The 19,489-nt window shown below is 44.9% G+C and overlaps 1 protein-coding gene and 1 long non-coding RNA gene across 3 annotated transcripts in view; one reads left to right on the forward strand and one right to left on the reverse strand.

Moving 5' to 3' along the window:
* Nucleotides 1–26: 26 nt before the first annotated feature.
* On the forward strand, nucleotides 27–18,924 carry LOC135920118 (uncharacterized). The gene is made up of 2 exons (XR_010570178.1): nucleotides 27–165; nucleotides 18,587–18,924. It is a non-coding gene; the product is annotated as an uncharacterized lncRNA (long non-coding RNA).
* RNaseZ (ribonuclease Z) overlaps nucleotides 828–19,489 on the reverse strand; it is a 30,650-nt gene continuing 11,988 nt past the window's right edge. For both annotated transcript variants that reach the window (XM_065454187.1, XM_065454185.1), the window contains exons 14-22: nucleotides 17,699–17,820; nucleotides 15,619–15,712; nucleotides 14,572–14,713; nucleotides 12,189–12,337; nucleotides 9,582–9,669; nucleotides 7,709–7,829; nucleotides 5,879–5,957; nucleotides 3,461–3,605; nucleotides 828–1,203 (exon numbers count right to left, since the gene is read on the reverse strand). In XM_065454187.1, coding sequence (XP_065310259.1) covers nucleotides 1,030–1,203; nucleotides 3,461–3,605; nucleotides 5,879–5,957; nucleotides 7,709–7,829; nucleotides 9,582–9,669; nucleotides 12,189–12,337; nucleotides 14,572–14,713; nucleotides 15,619–15,712; nucleotides 17,699–17,820 — 1,114 coding nt within the window. In that variant the 3' untranslated portion in view covers nucleotides 828–1,029. The remainder of the gene's footprint in view (nucleotides 1,204–3,460; nucleotides 3,606–5,878; nucleotides 5,958–7,708; nucleotides 7,830–9,581; nucleotides 9,670–12,188; nucleotides 12,338–14,571; nucleotides 14,714–15,618; nucleotides 15,713–17,698; nucleotides 17,821–19,489) is intronic.

The raw sequence follows: 19,489 nt of genomic DNA on the forward strand, positions 1-19,489 counted from the left end.
CCTACGCTCAAGCACCAGCGATGGGAAACCGTGGCACGATGTCACCTGTCAAGTTGCCCAGCAGCTGATTTCAAGTGTCTGGCCGTCGGGCATGTTTGGCCGTTTTTGCGCCGTCCTCGGATTTCTCTTGAACGACCTGTGCGAGGATGTACGAGATCGAGTAATGTACGTCACCTTTGCTACCTACGAAAACATGGCAGTGATACTTAAATATAGTACGAATCGCTTTGCGGTGTTTCGTGTGGCCAAAACAAGGCGCCATGCAGTTGTGAACGTTATGGGAACGCCCTTCAGATGCGTTCTTTTCTTTGTAACTTCTTTCCGTATTTTTTACCGTTCGTTGTTCTTTTACATTTAGCAGGTTGCGTAGTATGTCGCAAAATATCGCTTCTTTCGGAATGCGGGCGCTATATCTCTATTTTGTTTTTCATCAGTAGTACGTTTCAACCGACATATTTGTTTTATCTTAATAGCGTCTGTTTTGTTGTACAGTACCCCCGATTCTTAGTTTGGCCCCCATAATTAACCCAAGACAAAACGTTCATTTCCTTCGATACCGTTTTATAGGGATCAGGTGGTGGGATGCTAGCTTACGTACCAGATCACTGTGATGCTGGGACAGAATGTGGACGTTACCCGGCTTAAACGCTGTCGCGCCACCATAAGAGAACACAGCTTGCGATGTTCGATCCGTCGCAAAATGCAATAGATGTTCAAGGTACTACTAACGTACCGTGATTTCGCTACCACCCCTCCCCTCTTTCCCCACACCCCGACTTGGACGGTGGGGTCCAGTGTTGAACCGGTTAAATAAAAACAAATACATGTTTGCAAGTTGGCTGTATCAGCATTTATTTACCTGTTCGCACATATCCTAGTCATTTACGGTTATTTTTACGTCTTGTACATACAGACGATGCAATCAACATTGACAATGTACAATATGTAGCACTAAAACAAATGTTCAGCCGGCATGTGACATATAAATCACACATACAACTTATCTACACGATTCACATGAATTCATCGCTATTGAGCAGATGTTTGATGCTTGAGGTCTGGCGTGTGCATCGACGCGTTGAGCAGCGCCTTCTGGCGCAGCTTCTTTGCAGTCTTTTCTTGCATTTCTTCGTAGTGTTCAGCAAACAGGCTCTTCAATGCTGGGAAGAGCAGCGGTAGCACCGGCAGATCACTTGGCCGCACCTGCAACGGTTCCTGCATCATAAACCCTTCGCAGCACTACACCTACAATAGTGTGCTCTGCTGTAACGCCCAATAATCGCAAGAACTATCAAAAGTAGTTGTTTTACCTCTTACACTCTGACTTTTTTTGCCTGAAGAAAAACACTTAATTGCAGTTAGAAATACTTCTACACTGTCAGAACATTCAAAATTAGTCTCTCATTACTTAGTAGCCCTGAGTGAAATTCTGTGGGCTCATTAAGAAAAACGAATGTACATCTAGCACAAATGCCTTTACATCTCCATGTTTTCACCCTGCACAGGTACTGACTTGGCAGACGAATCATCTCGCATCTCCTTGCATCCTGTATAACACTCAGTATGCCAGTAACGAAATTTCACATGCCAACAGCAGCACTGCCTAAATAGCGAGAAACCCGCCGCAGTTGCTTAGTGGCTATGGTGTTGGGCTGCTAAGCACAAGGTCGCGTGATCAAATTCCGGCTACGGCAGCCACATTTCGATGGGGGTGAAATGCAAAAACACCTGTGTACTTAGATTTTGGTCCATGTTAAAGAACTCCAGGTGGTCCAGGTTTCTGGAGCCTTCCACTACAGCGCGCCTCAGAATCATGTAGCGGTTCTGGCATGTAAAACCCCATAACTTAATTGTAAATTTTAACTAGTGAGAAGTAACAGATGCAGCATTTTTACGTCGGCAAGTCCGCTGCTTATATTGAGGCACATGTCTTCAGCTTCTGATTAGACTGGGGCATTAGCGTGCCAGAACATGGGAACACATGCGTTCCGCGCAACAGACACGGACGGAATTTGGCTGGATGCATAGGACTAAAGCAGCTAACATTGCTACAGGTATGCGTCTGACATTGCGCAAAGCATCTTGGCAGTTTATGGCGTGTCTACTGGATGGCACCACTATATTTTAGTTGCACTCTCAAATTACTGTAGCACCTCCTGATAAACAATGGTTCCCCATTGTTGACACGACGACTGCAATTGGTGCACCCGAATGGATGCAGCTGCGTGAATTTCGGAGCGTTCGCCACCGCTGTAAGCACCATGGGCAGAGCATCATTTTCCAGAGTCCGATAGGACGACAAAATGCCGTGTTTTTTGTTGGATGGCTACGTATAACATCAAAATCAGCATTTCTCTCGGAGTGCCCCATCTGAATTCAGGGCCTCTGATTCGGTAGGTCGTTAAAACATGACAGCAGCAAAGAAGTTAAACTTTTTTTTTTCCACGCATCTAAAAATACTGTTTATAAGACCTGTTCTTCAAAACTGCGTAAGCACACTGTGTTAAAAAAAAAAAAAGAGAAAGTGCTGGAAAATACGGCAAGATGGATAAGCGGGCTACATTGTTGACGTTCATGTAGGGAACTTTTCAAGTGCGATGAAAGTACGGAGGAACGAGTGCCTTATCCTGCCATTCCTCTGGTCTTCCATCTTTCTGTTGCACTTGAAAAGCCCTCGTGATGCTGATGGAGAGAAGTCTGGGCGCTAGTGCCTATGGGACACAGGGAGGTTAGCCAGTGTAAACTGGTTGGCTACCCTGTGCTCGGGTAAGGAGGCAAAGTGAATTGAGGACGATAGCATAGCGTAGCGGTTTAGGCAGCATGAGGATGATGGTCAGTACTGCAGGAATTTGCCTAAACATTGTCCTTCCGGCTTCAAATGGCTTTGTTGCTTTGCAAATACATCACTTCAAGAAAGTATTGCTCTACAAATCCAACAATTTGCAAAACAATTATGCATGTGTGCGCACTCTTATCGCCTTCTACGCAGAGAAAAATGGATTGCTTCAAAATTTGCGCCAATAAAGCCTCGTGAATAAAGCCACAAGGATGTTCTGAAGTCACAAGCACTAAAGTTAGACAAGCCCATGCACCACTCCCATGGTTGCTGGGGGACTGCAGCGCCAGAGCTCTCTGGTAATTTTAGCAAGAAACTCTATGGTGCCAGCATGTTGCCATGTGGCAAGTCTTCTTTTTTTCTTCAGCAGTTAATGAGTTATATCAGGTAAACTTGCGAACTGGTCAGGTGTGTCCAAGTGCAATGCACATGTGAAACGGTCTATTCCGCTACAGCAGCCAGAACAGTGTCCGGATTTCAGATGCAGCGTTCACATCTGTGCAGACCATAATACAGACAACAACAAATGGTCGATGCTTTCAATGAAACTCTGCCACTTATGGAGGTGATGTTTGTTGTTCTGAGACGATGCAAAATTCTATATGCACAAAGCAGCGTGCACACCAGCATGTGGTCGAAAGCGCAGCCCACGCTGCCGTGGAACTTGTCCGAGATGAGGGGCAGCTTGGCGTAACGCTGGCTGAAGTGGGTCAGCAGGGTGAATTTGGCTTCCATCCGCTCGCCAACCTCGATTGCCTGGCTCGTCGTGCTGCATGAACAGTGCGGTGTCGGGTCACGCTCGGTTGTAATTGTTGGCAGTCAACATTCAAACTAAGATAGCTCGCGCAGCGCGACAGCGTCTGCGGTTGAATCAGTTCATGGCGTTCCACGATTACTCCTTGCAGGGAAAAAAAAATATGAGGATGCAACAAGCACAAGCTGCTAACAGACGTCTTATCGTGACCTCGTTTATCTTGACACACCAGATAAACGAAATTAGAAGAGGAATCTGGAAATCAGCCACAATCATGCCTGTTCAACCATCACTTCTGCACGCAATGCTAAAACTAATTAAGTTGTTTACTTGACAGCAGTGCGGTTGAACACAACTCCTCATGCCACGTCTGCTGCATCGGCTACCTCACAGGTGCAGTGGTCTCCACTTTCATGCACAACGGCACATTTCTCAAACTCTGGATGGCATCCACAAGCACTTCGACAGCATGATTAAAATGTGGCCCAGAGTGATCGATCAACACCTGGCTGCATATTGCCGAGATCAGAAAGCGACTTGTAACTTCAGCAATGTTCTGACAGACTTCAGATTGCAAGGCGTTTTCTGCCTGTATGGTGACGGCATTAGAAGTGCAATGTGGAATAGTGCAGTACACACCCCTCAAGACAAACCCAGTTAAGCCTAATTTTCATATATCAGGAACAATGTATGAACATTTGGTAGGCTTCCCACGGATGCAAAATAAAAAAGTAACATCCGTTTAGGATTAATAGCAACATTGGTTAAGCGAAACATCAGAAACCACAACCGACACCTGCTACTCGGCTCAGCAAAAGGCCCGTATCAGCAGACTAGGACGAAGCGACTCTGCTATCTCCCCAAGACCCCAAGAAGTAAATGGTATGCCTGTCAACATAAACAACTAAGCCAGTATTGAAAATAATGTGTAAACCTGCAGCACTGGCCATACAGAAACAATAATTGAGTAACTCTTCGACATGCCTCTGCAAACTGATAATGGTGGTGCCCAGGAGCCCTACGGACCAGTGGTGTTTTACGCATGACACGGATGATAAGGCCCGAGTGCTTTGGCACTTTTTTTTATGCGAAGCATATTACGAGAGCTCAACCCAGCTCCTCAGGCGCGGCGGTGTCGCCTTCAATACCACGTGACACCGTGACGTCACGACAGAGGAGAAACGGGGCTCCAACTCACGCCGTCGCTAGCAGCGTCGCCCCCCGCATCGGACGCGGTGAGCGTCGAGCAACGCAGCGTTCGGCGCGACAACAAAATGTGCGCCTGAGCAAGCGCCGCACGCCTGAGCCGACGCCGACGACACCGGCTTTTCTGCGACACGAGCTCCTCAACGCTGTCGCGTTAAAATAAAGGCTAGTATGCTTCGCATCCTGGGCTTAACCTTAGCTAAGCCACAGCCATTTTTTTTTTTAACCCAGCATCAGGGTACAGAAAAGCTTTTGAGCAAGCTAGGAGAAATGTCAGCATTTGAGACAGTGTGCAAGTTTCCACAGTGCCGGCAAGGACCAATTATTTAATAGCTTAAACAAAAGTGCATAACACAATGCTTTATATCACACAAATATAATAAATATCTCTTGTAACATGTGCCTTTTGGTTTTGATGATGTTTCATTTATTGTTGTGTTGTGAATATTTGGTAAACTAGGAATAGTAGATATTTAGTTTTCTGGATCAATTCCGTTAAGACAGCCTCAAAAGGCACCTTCAAAATCTGTTTTAACAGTCCCTTTCAGTTTGCCAAACAAATTTTCATGGTCCCTTTAAGTTTATCCTAATGGGAGTCTATTGTACTTAAAGGAAAGAGATGCCCACATTGTAGGTAGATGACAACAGCGCTCACTGTCTATACTTTGTATGCGACCTGTACCCATTGCAGTCAACTTCCATTAACTGCTGCCGGTGATATAACTAAGGTGGTCTCAAATTATGCAATTTTAAAATTAAGAATTATTCGATTCATTATGGATGAAAAAGGCATGTCGCGCCTCCAAGCATAACATTACGCAATACGCACTGAAACATGGGTAAAATTCCTCTGTACAATGTTTGGGTACGCACAAGTCAGTGGTTTAGCTGGAAGTGTATTTTATACATTACTGGTGCATCACTTTGCAAAGTACTACTAATATTATATTGGCAATAGACAGATAACAGATCTGTCATACTGGATAACTGAAGAATGCATAGAAGGAGTGCAGTGTCCATTTTTCTCTCTATTATTCATTCCCTCAAGTGACACCTCATTTTTCAGCCTTTGTGATGTTCACCTGTGAGTCTTGACAATGGCTTCTTCGGCTAAGTCGTCCTCCATCGTCGCCTCGTGGATGAGTATGTCGCTTCCCTTTCCTGTATGGAGGAGCAGGGTGTGAAACGAGAAACGTGCACAGGTAAAACCAGCTTTGATGGCACAAGAAGGAAAATTGTCGGTGGAAAGACTACAGAACGTTCCCCTTTTACATTTGATTTACCTGGTCTTTATATAAACAACATGTGCAGCTAAGTCCCAAATGTTTTACTAGAAGAAACATCAAATTGGGCATGATGTCATGCCATCTGTTTTTCTAGCGGCATGTTCTGTATGAAAAAATAACAACTGCAAGATTTTCTGCACAGCCTCGCTTAAAGGAGAGCACTGGCAGCATTGTTAGGTTCCCGGGCAAATCTGGTTAACAACACTGTCCTATCCGCATCACTATATGAGTTTGCTACACCGTGCCCACTTCAAAAGGTGCAAGGACATCACACAGCCGTTGTCAACAGTTCCACACATGAGCCACGTCCCGCGTCACGTGCAAATCAAACTCTTCTGACTATGTTTAGACATCACCCATTCAGGCGAACTACAGTTCCCTTTGCGAAATTAGCAAGTACTGATCTCCATCAACGCTGCGAAGGGCGTAACGCACAGCGTCGTAGTCCAGTGTCCCACTGGCCATGTCCGCATTTCACTTCAGTGCTGCCGTGTGGGTCTCATTTCTTCCCGCTTCTCCTCCAGGGATAGTAATGTCCCAAGGTTCACAATACAGGTCAAGCCGTATCTGCAGACAGTGCTCTGGGAGGTTGTGTCCATCCCGAAACCAATGCACCAATTACTCATGCCACAGACAACAACCTGCTCATGGTTCCATAACTCCAGCTGTCCCTGTAACTGTGACATGCCATTTCATTCCAAGCGCGTTAATCCTAATCATTTTCTGCAATATATGTACTATAACCAGCAGCTGAACTGTTAGTTCTTTTCTGCTTTTTTTTTTGTGTGTGTGTGTGCACAGGTGATAGCTTTTCATTCGTCAAAATGCTCCGTGGCAAGCAATTTTGATACACTTACCGTGCGTTACATTCTCTGACATACTTGAACGCTAAATTATGTGTTTCGACCACTGCCTGATTGGTCAATAAGCACAATGTGCTTTGTGAATCATCAGAATGTTCGTAATAGTTATTTTTTGCAATAAAACTGAATGATTGCTTGCTTGACTGATTGATGGACTGGCCTCACCTGTGCCAGTGAAAGTGAGTGATTGACCCTTTACGTACACTGACAAGCGTTGTAGAAAGCAATAATTTAACTGAGGAACACATGGCAGAAAACCATGTTTAACCCCCGTATGCAGAGATGCAACTTAAGTCGAAGCACATGCTTGACTTGATTTAGATGACGCCTGGCGTTAACGTGCCCAAAGACGCTCACTGCGTTTCCTTCGGCGCGTTCCCGATAGGCGTCACTCGGATCAAGTCAAGCATGTGCTTCGACTTAAGTTGCATCTCTGCATACGGGGGTTAGTCATTCGGCGGTGCACAGCAAGCTTTTGCTGAATTTTCTGGCAGCCAATGTCGGCCGAAAGGACAGACAATCTTGATAAGGAAGTAATGTATATACATAAATCATATACATAAATAAATAAATACATAAAGTAATATACACACGTGGTACTTTCAATTGCGATCAAGCCTGATCAGAATAGAACTTTTTCAATTGTGATTGACTATCTTGAGCATTCTACAGATGGGGCCAATCAAATTTATAGACCTGATCCCGATCAGGCTCTATCACTACGGAAAGTGCCCCGGAAAACAGCAAAGGCCAGGGCACTGACCGGCTTCGATAAGGGCATCACACGGCATGGTGTCACCAGAGTAGGTCAGCTTCCAGCCCGTCTCTGCGGTGATGGTCACACCGTAGGCATTCTTGCAATGCAGCACCAGCACAGTGCTGAACTGGGTGTGTACACAGAGGAAAAGACAAAAATTAGAAATGGGGCGGAGAGTGAAACGTCAGGCTCCGTCTTTGTCCACCCAAGATTTGGGAGGGACCTCAGACAAGAAGCTACAGTAAGGGCTCGTTCACACAGAAGACCCAGAAAGTTCGCACGACCAAGTTGGGTCAGTTCTGGGTCAGTCTGTCTTGCTGCCCAATTTTTTGTTTGCACAACCGCAGTCGCAAACCTAATCAGCGGCGCAAGAAGTACGCTTATGCTTATTTTACTTGACGATGGCGGTGCGAGCTCACTGAGCGGCACATATTGGGAGACGTGTTGGTGCAGCAAGGGGCGGTTCACAATTCCCAATGTGAATATCGGTCACTGGGAGTCAATCCTTGTTACCCGGTCGCAGTCGGTCATGCGACCTCTGTCAATCGCTGTTGTGAATGTGCCCTAAAAAGCTTGATGGTGCCTCGGGCTCGTGGGTACATAACGCACGGCAGCTGACAGGCAGTAATAAATAAATGAAATACATAATTGCAGCAAACAGTGAAATGAAGTTGTAAACATACAGACACAAGTAAAACAGTACATACAGTAGGGCCTCATTGATATGATCCAGTTACATACGGTTTCCAGGTGCCAACGTTCCCGATCAAGAACACAAAAAATTGTCCAACTTAGTTATGCTTAGTTGTTACTGGCTCACACGTTCAAGGAAAATTATGTTTTGGAACCAACATTTAGTACATTGCTAAAACTGCGATCGTATGATACGTTTTCGGGTCGCTAGATCGTATGCAAATAAAAAAAAACTTGTGACGCACGCGCAATGGAGAACAGCAGCCGCGACTGCCTCACCGCAATGCTTGCGCGCCTGTCTCACTTAAAAATGACGCCGCACACTCAGCTTCTTATCCCGGTACCGGCAAATCACCTCCCGAGTTGTCGCACGCCACGTTCACAGCTATCGCCGCCTACTCTATTGCGATAAGCATCTTCACCTATCTGTTTCACAGCGGGGTGCCCTTGGAGGCGTGCTGCACGCCTGCGATAGACGATAACCCAAACACGTGGCCATTCCCTCCTACAGGCGGCTCAATGTTTCGCTCCCAGGGCATCCGACACCCCCTCCAGCTCGATTTCGTTTCGTTTTCCCTTTGCGGTCTCAAAACGCTAGGCAATGGCAAAACAACTAAACGCATCTCGCACTACCAGAGCATCACCAGCTTGATGTGTATCGGTGTCTCGTGCTGCACCAATCCGCGCCACGCTTCGCATTATGTAGATGTCAACTATTACAATTAGGTCTGTCAAACTTTTTTTAGTTGCTTCGGATTGTATGTTTTCCCAGTTAGTATGTTTCTTCTCGTGTTTATTTTTTGCAAAACGTATGAACGAGGTTCTACTGTATGTATTACGTAGTACGTCCGCAAGCATTCCCAAAAATATGGAGGAGATACTATAAGCCCACATGTACAATTTTCAGAAGTCAAAAACAAAACCACAAGCAGTACGCCAAATTGAGCATAAGTACCTTTCATAAGGCGGCTTCAAATGCTGAATCAAACACCAATATTTTTTTATTCAGCGGCAAAAAAAGGAAAAACATATATGCATCACTTCAGTGATCGGACACGCTAAGGACCCCCGAGAAAACACGGCAACATTTCACATAAAATGAGACAACAAATTTGTAGGCTGCCTAGGAAGAAAACATTGTTGTCTATATCACTGCTAGGAAACAAAGCAACACAAACCAACTCACGTCTTTAAGCTTTAACTTCTGTAGCAACTCCAACTTCTCTGGAGATGGTGACACTTGGTCGTAAAGCAGCAAAGCATTGTCCACATACCTGGAAAAGGACACGGGAGTGAAAAACATAAGTTGCGAGATATCAGGAACAATGTGTCAAATTCACCTTCATCGAAACATTAAGCACCCCTAGGAGCAGGTTCCATTAGAAATTCTGCTCTCAAACGAAGTGGCAGTTCTGAGGTAATGAGGAACGTCCTCCAACAAGAGTAAAAATAAAACAAAAGAATAAAGTGCAGTGACAGCCAAAACTACAGACACATTATGTGATAAAATATTACTTTCTCCTGTTCCCTGGAATCCTTTGCTGATGCTTACGGTACAATTAGTTGGCTCCTAACATGCTCCAACTTGCATTGCCACAATTTGGAACCTGCTCTGAAGTGAAAGAAAGCGTGCTGCAGCCTAATGTTGAGCAATTCGCCAGAGGACACATTGCTACTGCTAAATTGACAACAGAACTTGCAGCAGCATCTTGGCGTAAACACCACAATGAGCTCAATCCAGCTCCCAGGTTAAAAGTGAGAGTGCCTCGAAGTGCTCTAAAAAATGGCGGCATCTGTCACAGTTGATGCCTTTTCCTCTCCCTTCTAGATGTGCAGTGGTCTTGCTGTTCAGTCTATAGGGCAGTATAAACAGCCACAACTCCACAAGTCTGGTTTGTTTTCATTAAAGGCTACTACAAAGAAGAACGTGGCAGTCCACTACAGTAAAACTTCGTTAAACCGTACCCGCTTAAACAGTAGTTTGTTTTAAAAGTAGTAAAGTCAAATCCCCGACTCATCGGCCATTGAACATAATGTGTTTTGTATCCGCATAAACCGTACTAGCTTATTGTGTACGCATCGGTTAAAACGTAGCGTTTTCACTTCTTGTTGCGCAAACACGGTGGTGCGTCATCGCCATCGGGCGGCCCGGCAGCACAACAAGCCTCAGAGATCAAAACAACAGCCTCTGTGCGCCCTGCGTGTTTGAGCGTGAAGTCACATCAACATCATTTCAGCGTCGTGTCTGAGAGCGTTGTGGCGTCGTGGAAGACGGGACTCGCGTCATGCTGAAGCTCAGATAAAATAATACACCGGGTGCTCAGCATAGAAGAAAAATTAGACATCGTTCGCACTATCGAACGTGACACGAGGAAGTCGGCGCTGGCACGCGACAGGGATCTACTGTTGACTACGGTGTGTGGCATTTGGAATGTGAAGAAGTTGCTCGGCAGCGCTGCTGCGACCGCGAAGAGATGTCGGCTGCAAGGTTCGACTTTTCGCCATCGTTGCCTCTGTTGTTGCCGAAGTGTCGACTAGCGACAGTGATGAGGACGACACGGAAAGCGACAGCACAGACAATTCAGGCCCGACAGTGGCAGAAGCTGCGCATTACGTCAGCCTTATGAATGCTATCGTCGCGACGAGAACAGCACCCGGCAATGAAAAAGGCGCCCCGGGACTTCTGCAGCACCACCACGCACATGCACGGAGAATACGTAACACCAACTAGGAATTTGCCGTGCGAGTGTTTGCCGAGAAGAGGGAGGGGGCTGGCTGAAAAGGTGGCACGCAGCTTCAATAAGTTTGAGGCCGCTGTCGTTGTGCTAGGCCACTGCGGCTACAAACGAAAATAATACTTTTGTCGTGCGAAGTGAATAAATACTGCATGTTTTTTTCCCTTTTATCGCACTCTCTCCGAGTTCCATGTTCAGTTTTCATTAATCTGCCCACGTCAGACCAGTGGGAAGGCAGTTTAGGAGGGGAGAGTGTGGATATTGCGGTGGCCATTTCATTGTGGCGCCATAGCGCAGCATAGGAGCCGCATCGCAGCGAGGTCACTTTCGAACTTCGCACGCACGGGCCACCACTTTCCCTCTCTCTATTTCCTCCGAAGGTGTCGAACAGCAGCGGCACCGTAAGACACTTGCTGCTGTCCGCCCCCAAACGGTCCAGTCACCCCTTTGGTACGCCAGTCTTGCCGAAGGTCCTCGACCTGAGGAGGGTGCACACCTGTTCGCTGCTCCTGCTCTGAAGGCTACACTAAAGAGATGCGGCTCACTTCACATGCGTGGTCATACTGCGCCAAGTCGCTCGCGGAGGCTATGCTGAGCTGAAGAAACATTGCCCTGGTAGCATGGTCGTCGGCAGCCGTCGTTCCGTATAGAGGCGCGTTACAGCGCTTTCTGATACTGAGTGCCACCCTTGGATTTGCGGGAGCTTCAGCTCACAAGCTTCACGCCGATAGGGATTTAATAGTTGCCAATCATCTGTACGATGACAACACAACGACGGCAGGTTGCACTACTGCATTGTCGTCCGAGTTACAATCATAGCTTTTTATTCCTTAAGCCGGCTCACAGTAGCCACATACATTCTTATCACCAATAACATGGCCTGGAGCCATTCTAGTAAGCGGGTTATTTTACCACAGAACATGTACCACAGCTGCTCTTGATGGCGCCTCGGCTTTTCGCTCTTACAACCAATATATATTTTATAACCGGCCTTCTTTTAAGCAGGTTGGGCTGTAGCTCTAGCTGTTCATGAGCACAACATTTGCAAGACTGCTCACCTGAAAAGTTCCGCCACCGAGTCGAACGCCCGGCTACAGCGGGCCATCCACGGCACCATAAACCTCGGGGCCACCACAAGAAGAGGCTTGTAAGGAATGCCCAGAATCTCAAAGGCAGATTGCCTTTCTTTCAACACTTTGACCAAACCCTACGGAAAGATTGCGGGACAACCGTCAGATGATTAGCTTTCAATGTGCATTAGATACTGCACCATGACAAAATGGGAAAAAAAAATTAGTGGCACATCCATTCTACGGAGATGATCGGCGATGTTAATGTGATTGGCAATATTTCTTAAGATGGGTGTGTAATGGAGGATAATATGTTTTATATGTTATGACGATTACAGTGATTGTTCTTTGTCTGTTTCGGCAAGGCTGCGCTGGCGGTTTGTCACCCACATTTGCTTCAAGCAAGCGACGTGGGCCTCCGCTGAAACGCCGGCTGATCGTCATTGCAAGTTGCAGTGGCTATCCATCAAGTGGCTGCACTTGAAATGGATGGGACGCTATCACTAATATATTTAAGGCAACATACCACTCACGTCACCTTGACACATTCACTCGGGGCAAATGGCCAGGAATGGGCACATACCAATGTCACATATTCAGCGGCCCCAGCTAGTAGATGACTTGGGTCACTCGGTACACCATGGAGGTTAGATACATAATGCAAAGTGGGTGTACTTCCCTAAGAATGCTAATCACAATAAAATTGGAACCCTCTGTCGCAGAAACAGGAAGGGTGACGGCAAACAACTATGGCCAAGAAGCAACAAACCAAATGCGTGCAACTCAACAGCACTATTATTGACACACTGTTGCCTAGCACAGAACAAACTTTAGATTATTGATTTCTATTTGACTCAGCAGTAACACATAACTTAGTTATAAGTAACATTACCTGAATGGTGTTATACAAGATTAAGATTATTCCATTGTTTAACAAAACAGAGCACCCACATGAAGCCTGTGTGTTCCAATACAGTCTTTGACTATGGGACCTCCTTATGTATGTGTTTCCAAACCTTTCACTACACTAAGTTTTCGCCCTCAGAACACCTGCACATCAAAAGCAAGAAACATTGAGGTGGTTTCCACAGACACAGGCAGCTTACAGCTGAAACTGAAGTCACATACAGCGCGAGTTCCTATTAAGAAGAAACTGGTTCTTGTATCTTAGATTAACACTAACTGCTAAAATTTCACCAAATGTAACCAAATGCAGCACACAGCTGACCTAGAGTGGCAAATTGTAAAAAAACGAACTAGACTATGGACATTATGTATGCATTTCAAGTTGTAAGTCTAACACGACTTATCTATGAAGTTGTCTCAGATTAATTATGCTGATATTGCATCAGGTTTTATGCATGTACATTCAGTGCAATGTGTTGTGCACAAAAATACCGTCACTTTGAAATGTCCGCATTAAGAGAAGGTGTACAATTAACCTCTCCCATGTGTTAAAGAAAGTTTGGCTGGCTGATTGCAATTATGCCTTCATTTTTACTGTCCCTCGCGACTGGGGCAGCTTGTCAGTGCAATTCAATCGAAGTCGAAACTGCACTAGTTTTTGTATGTACACAGTACAAAGACAGCGCAAATTACACAACACAGAGAAAGAGGAACAGTGCTTGTCCTATCTGTTCTTATTTCTCTACGCTGTCTAGTTTGCGCTGTTCTTGTATCACGTGTCAGTTCCATGAAGTGACCATCTCACTACAGTGATTACACCGTGCCAGACGTCCAATGTGCGCATCTAACATACATTGACGTAAAGCTGTGGCCATGAACCAACAATGTAGCACAGCAATGTCACGAAATATCTTTCTGTTAGCGCATCGTAGCTTTAAGATATTCTGAGTACTGAAAACTGTGGGAAAACTTGAGTACCTCTTGCACCACGTGCATGCAGCCTAGGATTAAAAGATGCAGTGCATAAGCCACAAGCTCATTCACAGAGTGCATCTCATAGTTGCCAGCTGTACACACAGGCAGCAAAGTACGTGAATGTTTCTCACAATTCCTGCGTTTCGGCTTCGTTCCAATAACTTTTGTGGCCAGGTAAATTTGCCTACCTGAAATTATATTTACCTTCACTTTTGTTGAAAATTGTATGTAACCAGCCCAACTGCCACATTCCCTCTTATCGCACCAGCGTATTGAAATTCCAGCAATGCATTTCACTTAATGCAGAAGCCTTCTGGAACTACAATCGTCTGCCGGACAAAAAGACGTGAAGCTATCGGTATCCACACCAACATACCTCTGCTTGATACCACCAGCACAAAGCTACCGATGCTAACACACAACAAGAAAGAGAAGGCACTGTCTTTTGTTCTATGCTGGCACAGAATGCAAGGCTCCTTCAATGACTCACCAAGTGATGGTCAGCATGAAGGTGCGAGATAAATACGCAATCAAGTCGACTCAATATGTGCCTGGCACGTTCGAGGCCGTAGAACCGAACGAGCTGATTAAACGTGCCTTCGCCGCAGTCAAGAAGGATTGTCATGTCCTCACTGAAATTGCACACAGTAAAGCAACATTCAACACGAATCAATCAATCCAATTACTTAAACATAGATTTAGTGTAACAAACCCGACAGATCAAGGCATATCATTACACTAGCAGCTTTAATTATGCAGCACTCCTTGAGCAATGGTTTACTGAATTCTTTGACATTGATTTGAGTGAATTACTATGACGTACTTCAAGTCATGGGAATGGCCGTAGGAAAGTGACAATAACATTACACATTAACAATATCAGTCGTCATCAAGGCGAAAATGTTTTAAACACGGTGCACAATCGCGAGATGCAGGCACCTGCTTCTGCCAACCTATGCTCCGAATTGGTCTTGGCATGACGCATACACGCACACCAAACATCACAAATAATCTTATTCATATAACAATATATCAATCAATCAAGAGGGTTACATATCCCAAAGAAACACAGGGGCTAGAGAGGCGCCATAGCTGAGGGCTCTGGTTTAATTCTGGCTACCTGGTGTTCTTCAATGCACACTCAAAGCATGGTGTACATGATATTTTTTATTTTATTTTTATTTTATTTTTTTGCATTCTACCCACACTAGAATGCAAAAGTTTGGTGCATAGTTTGGTTCCCAGCCACCGTGGCTGGGAACCAAACTTGCTAAGTCATTTTCAGTAAGACTCCAGAAATAGAAAAGCAACATGGCATGCTGCTTTCTTTTAATCTTCTTGAGGTTGCAACATAAGCTTTACACAAAAAGCTATGTTACATACATTATGTAATGGTACTAAAAATGCGTTTTTTTTTTTAAACCGGCAACTTTTACAATTATGTTATATTGCTATTCCAGCAGCACCAGTACGTAACACTGTTAAGAACCCTGTCTTACTCAACATAAGACAATAATCCTTGATGTCAAATCCACACCTGACATTGATGAGAATGGCGCTGACGTTACGGTCTTTCCCCGGAATCGCAGACGCAGTACCGAGGAACAGTATTTCGGGATGAGAGGGCTTGCCTGCGGGAGAGGAACAACATCTCAACTTGCATCGCCAGACACAAACACAAATACAGGATGATTCGGCTAACTTTTACAAGGAACATCTTAAAGCAAAACTAAAGAGAAGCACTAAGTCCCCTTAAACTGATAAAATATTTTTCTCAAAATGACATTTTCATTACATTTCACCGTAGTAAGTTGATTTTAGCAGTGAAAATGAAGGTCAAGAAGTTTGTTTCTTTTATTTTGCTTTGAAATGCCCAGCACCGGTTCCCCCCCCCCCACTGTGGCTAAATAACTATTCTTGACATTTGCTAAGTTCAGTCTTCGGCTCTTCTAGAATGCAACAGTCCGTCTTAACCGAGAAAAAAAATTAACTAGGCCCAAGCAGATGCCATCAAAATCCGTGATGCCTATTGCGACTCGGGGTCAAAGACGAGAGACAGACTCTTGGAGCAGACCTGGGGGAGACAAAAAGGTTTATACAATATGTACATATAGCAGGCAATAGCATACAAGTATAGGGGATGATTGCACATGGCAGTCTTTGACCATTAGTGATTACTTTAGCAAATAAAAGGCCTTTACAATTCCTGCTTGGGCAGAAACTGTGCTCTTGGGACAAAGGTAAGTGCTGTATAGAAGTAATATTTTTTTTTTGTTTTAGCTTACAGTGGATGAAATGAGAAGCACAATTTACAGCCACTTAATTATTCTATTTTGGCACCTATCACATCCTCTCGAAAAATTTTCCCACGCAATTATCACACCACCCAACTTGGCATCAATTTTCCACAGAAAGAAGTGTGAGCGCCCAAGTAATGTCAATTAATTAAATTATGGGGTTTTACGTGCCAAAACCATTTTCTGATTATGAGGCACGCCATAGTGGAGGACTCCGGAAATTTCGACCACCTGAGGTTCTTTAACGTGCATCTAAATCTAAGCACACGGGTATTTTCGCATTTCGCCCCCATCGAAATGCGGCCGCCGTGGCCGGGATTCGATCCTGCGACCTCATGCTCAGCAGCCCAACACCATAGCCACCCCAAGTAATGTTGATAACGTTTTCTATTGCATTAACAATAATGGGTGAAAAGTAAGGGTATGATGACAGTTCAGGCTTAGACCCTGTGCATTCACATTAAGGCCACTCTTGGAGATTACAGCAAACGGATAACCAAATGTCAATTTAAATAAGGGTTTCCTAATTTTCAAATTTCTCCATTATCAAAGTGACATTTCCAAAACTCAGCAAGTGGAAGACATTAAGAAGGCACTTTACTGACTTGTAACGGCACCAAGCTTATAGATTATAACTAACAAAAACTTTTTAAAAAATTTTAAAAAAGGATGCTATGTGAACCTGGCCAGCATGTTCATACAAGCCCTCTGTGTTAGTGGTGGAAAAGTAGTTTGTTCAAAAGAGTCTTTTAGCTAAATATAGCTCAGCAAAAGCTTTTTTTTTAGCTATGTTTCACTTCATCCTCTTCCCAACTATCTTTTCTTTTCTTTTTTTGTGTGTTACTTTAATTCCCCAATTTCTTTATGGATGCTACAAATTCTGCCTACAATTACAGGTTCAGTGAATTTCAAGGCTGGTGGCTGCATTGGACTGACAGTTGTAGAAATGATTGTTGATTTAATATCAGCAGAAAGCACATCTAATGCAACAGAATGAACAGACAACAGAATTTCTACAACATGCCCTCCATTAAGGTTTTTAAAAATTGTGCTTGGTATTCAACTGAATATTAACAGAAAGCATACCAAGTACGACACAGTCCCCATAACTTTTGTAAGAGAATGCCTATTATTAACCTTTTTAAGTATGGTTCTTGATATTCACTGAGTACCATTAAATAAATTTATTGAAGGCAACATGATTTCTATAACAACCTTTGTAAGGGAGTGTAATCACACCATGCACTTGCCTAGAGCATCGTACAGAGGCAACAAAACACACAACACTGCTGCTGTTGCAAGCGGCAGGACAACGCTCACCAGACGCTTCATCTTTCTTTGATGCAGCAGCATCTCTGAGCTCTTCAAGCTTCTCGGTGAAGCCTAAACTGGAGTGGGCCTCCTGCACGTAGGCCTCAGGGTCGACGCGAACCACCGAGTCCCTGAAGTTAGAGACAAAGGGCAGGGCCACACAAGAACAGTTCAAAACAAATGTAAGCGCAAAACCAGAATACGCAGAGCAGGCACACCTTCTTGTCTCTACGCTATCATTGTTCAGTGGACATCAATCTGGAAAGGCGCATCTTTACCTAAGTTCCTCAATCTCATGGAAGCAAAAGACATGAATGAAAAGACATGCTTCCCAGTTCAAAAGTTCAAAGGGCTAGAACAGCAATATTTAACGTCAAGCATTCCCTGCCTCACATCAGGCACCTCGTGGTAGGTTCCTGTCACGTATCGTTTTGGGCCTCTTCAATAAAACATGTGTGTCCAATCATGGGACCAAACCTTGCTTTCCTAGCACAACAGCCCGGCAGCGTAATTACTGGGCCACAATCGCATGCACACTTTTCTTGTGCCAACACCAACTGACTTGTTTGAGACAACTGGTGCATGCATCACATCACATTGCACATGTGTGAGCATGTGCACATACACCAGTTTCTTATTACTTCACACACACAGGAACGAAATGCATGAACAATAATCAATGTTACCACTGTCTTTCATGCGTGTCATGTTGTGTAGCAACAAGTTTCTTATAAAAGCGTGAATGCGAAAGCTTCTGTTGTTATTCCCTCATGGCAGCGAGCACATTGAAATGCTGTGTCAGACTGGACTGACTTCACGATTGGCCCACATTTCCCAGACCATTCGTTGTAGCAGCTAGCACTGCACAGGCACTCTGCGACGTTGCACTATTTTTAGGATTGGTGCAGGTCATACTGGAACCCTGCTGCACGTGGTGCAAGCACGAACGGGTCGACATGGCCCATGTGCTTTGGGAATGCCAATGCCATGAGGAAGAAGGACAAGGAAGAAGGGGGAAGACAACAGCAGGACCCTCTGAAGCGGGGCGCCTCACTGAGAGATGGCAAGCCGCCCTCCTCAGTGAGGCACCCGAAGACCAGGAGTGGGCCGTCCAGCGGGCCAGGGCCGTTGCCGAGGATCTCGAAAGATTTTCCTTGGGTGATGGACCCCTGGCAGCCTAGCCCCGGGCACCAACATCAATAACCGTTGGACAAATAAAGTTTATTCCTATCCTATCCTACTGGAACAGCTGCAACTTTTTTTTTTTTTTTTCTGAAGTACAACAAATTGGTTGTCATGACATCATCGTTGCTAGCTTGCTGCTGTTGTCACGCACACTTTGACAAATGCAATTATTGTTACCATTGCAACAAGGCAAAAATACAATGTTTAGTCCAAGATATACAAGAAAAATGTGTGCAGCAGATATGACCTTTCTGCTTGTAAAAGACTCGCTTGCCACGCTGACATGATGTGCCTATTCATGAGAAGCCGGAGTAGCTGGCTCTCAGCATGTACAAGGACTCTTGCATTCAGAAAAAGCTCACAAATACCATAAAATATTTTCATTCAACCCTCATTAATTCAGAAAATCAAATATCTGACTCGCCCTTTGGTCGACAAGCTCAAGCATTGTTTAATGGAATAACTCGTGTCAATTCGTAGGTATCTGGCAACACGCTGGCTAATTTGAATAACTCCAAAGTATGCAGAGTAAAAGGCGCCCCAAATGTGTGACACAAAAGAGTGAGAGTGACGCTAGCACCCAACCAAAATGAAGCGGTGGAGTCGGCATCACTG

Source organism: Dermacentor albipictus, chromosome 8 (assembly GCF_038994185.2).
Source record: "Dermacentor albipictus isolate Rhodes 1998 colony chromosome 8, USDA_Dalb.pri_finalv2, whole genome shotgun sequence".
Classification (NCBI taxonomy): domain Eukaryota; kingdom Metazoa; phylum Arthropoda; class Arachnida; order Ixodida; family Ixodidae; genus Dermacentor; species Dermacentor albipictus.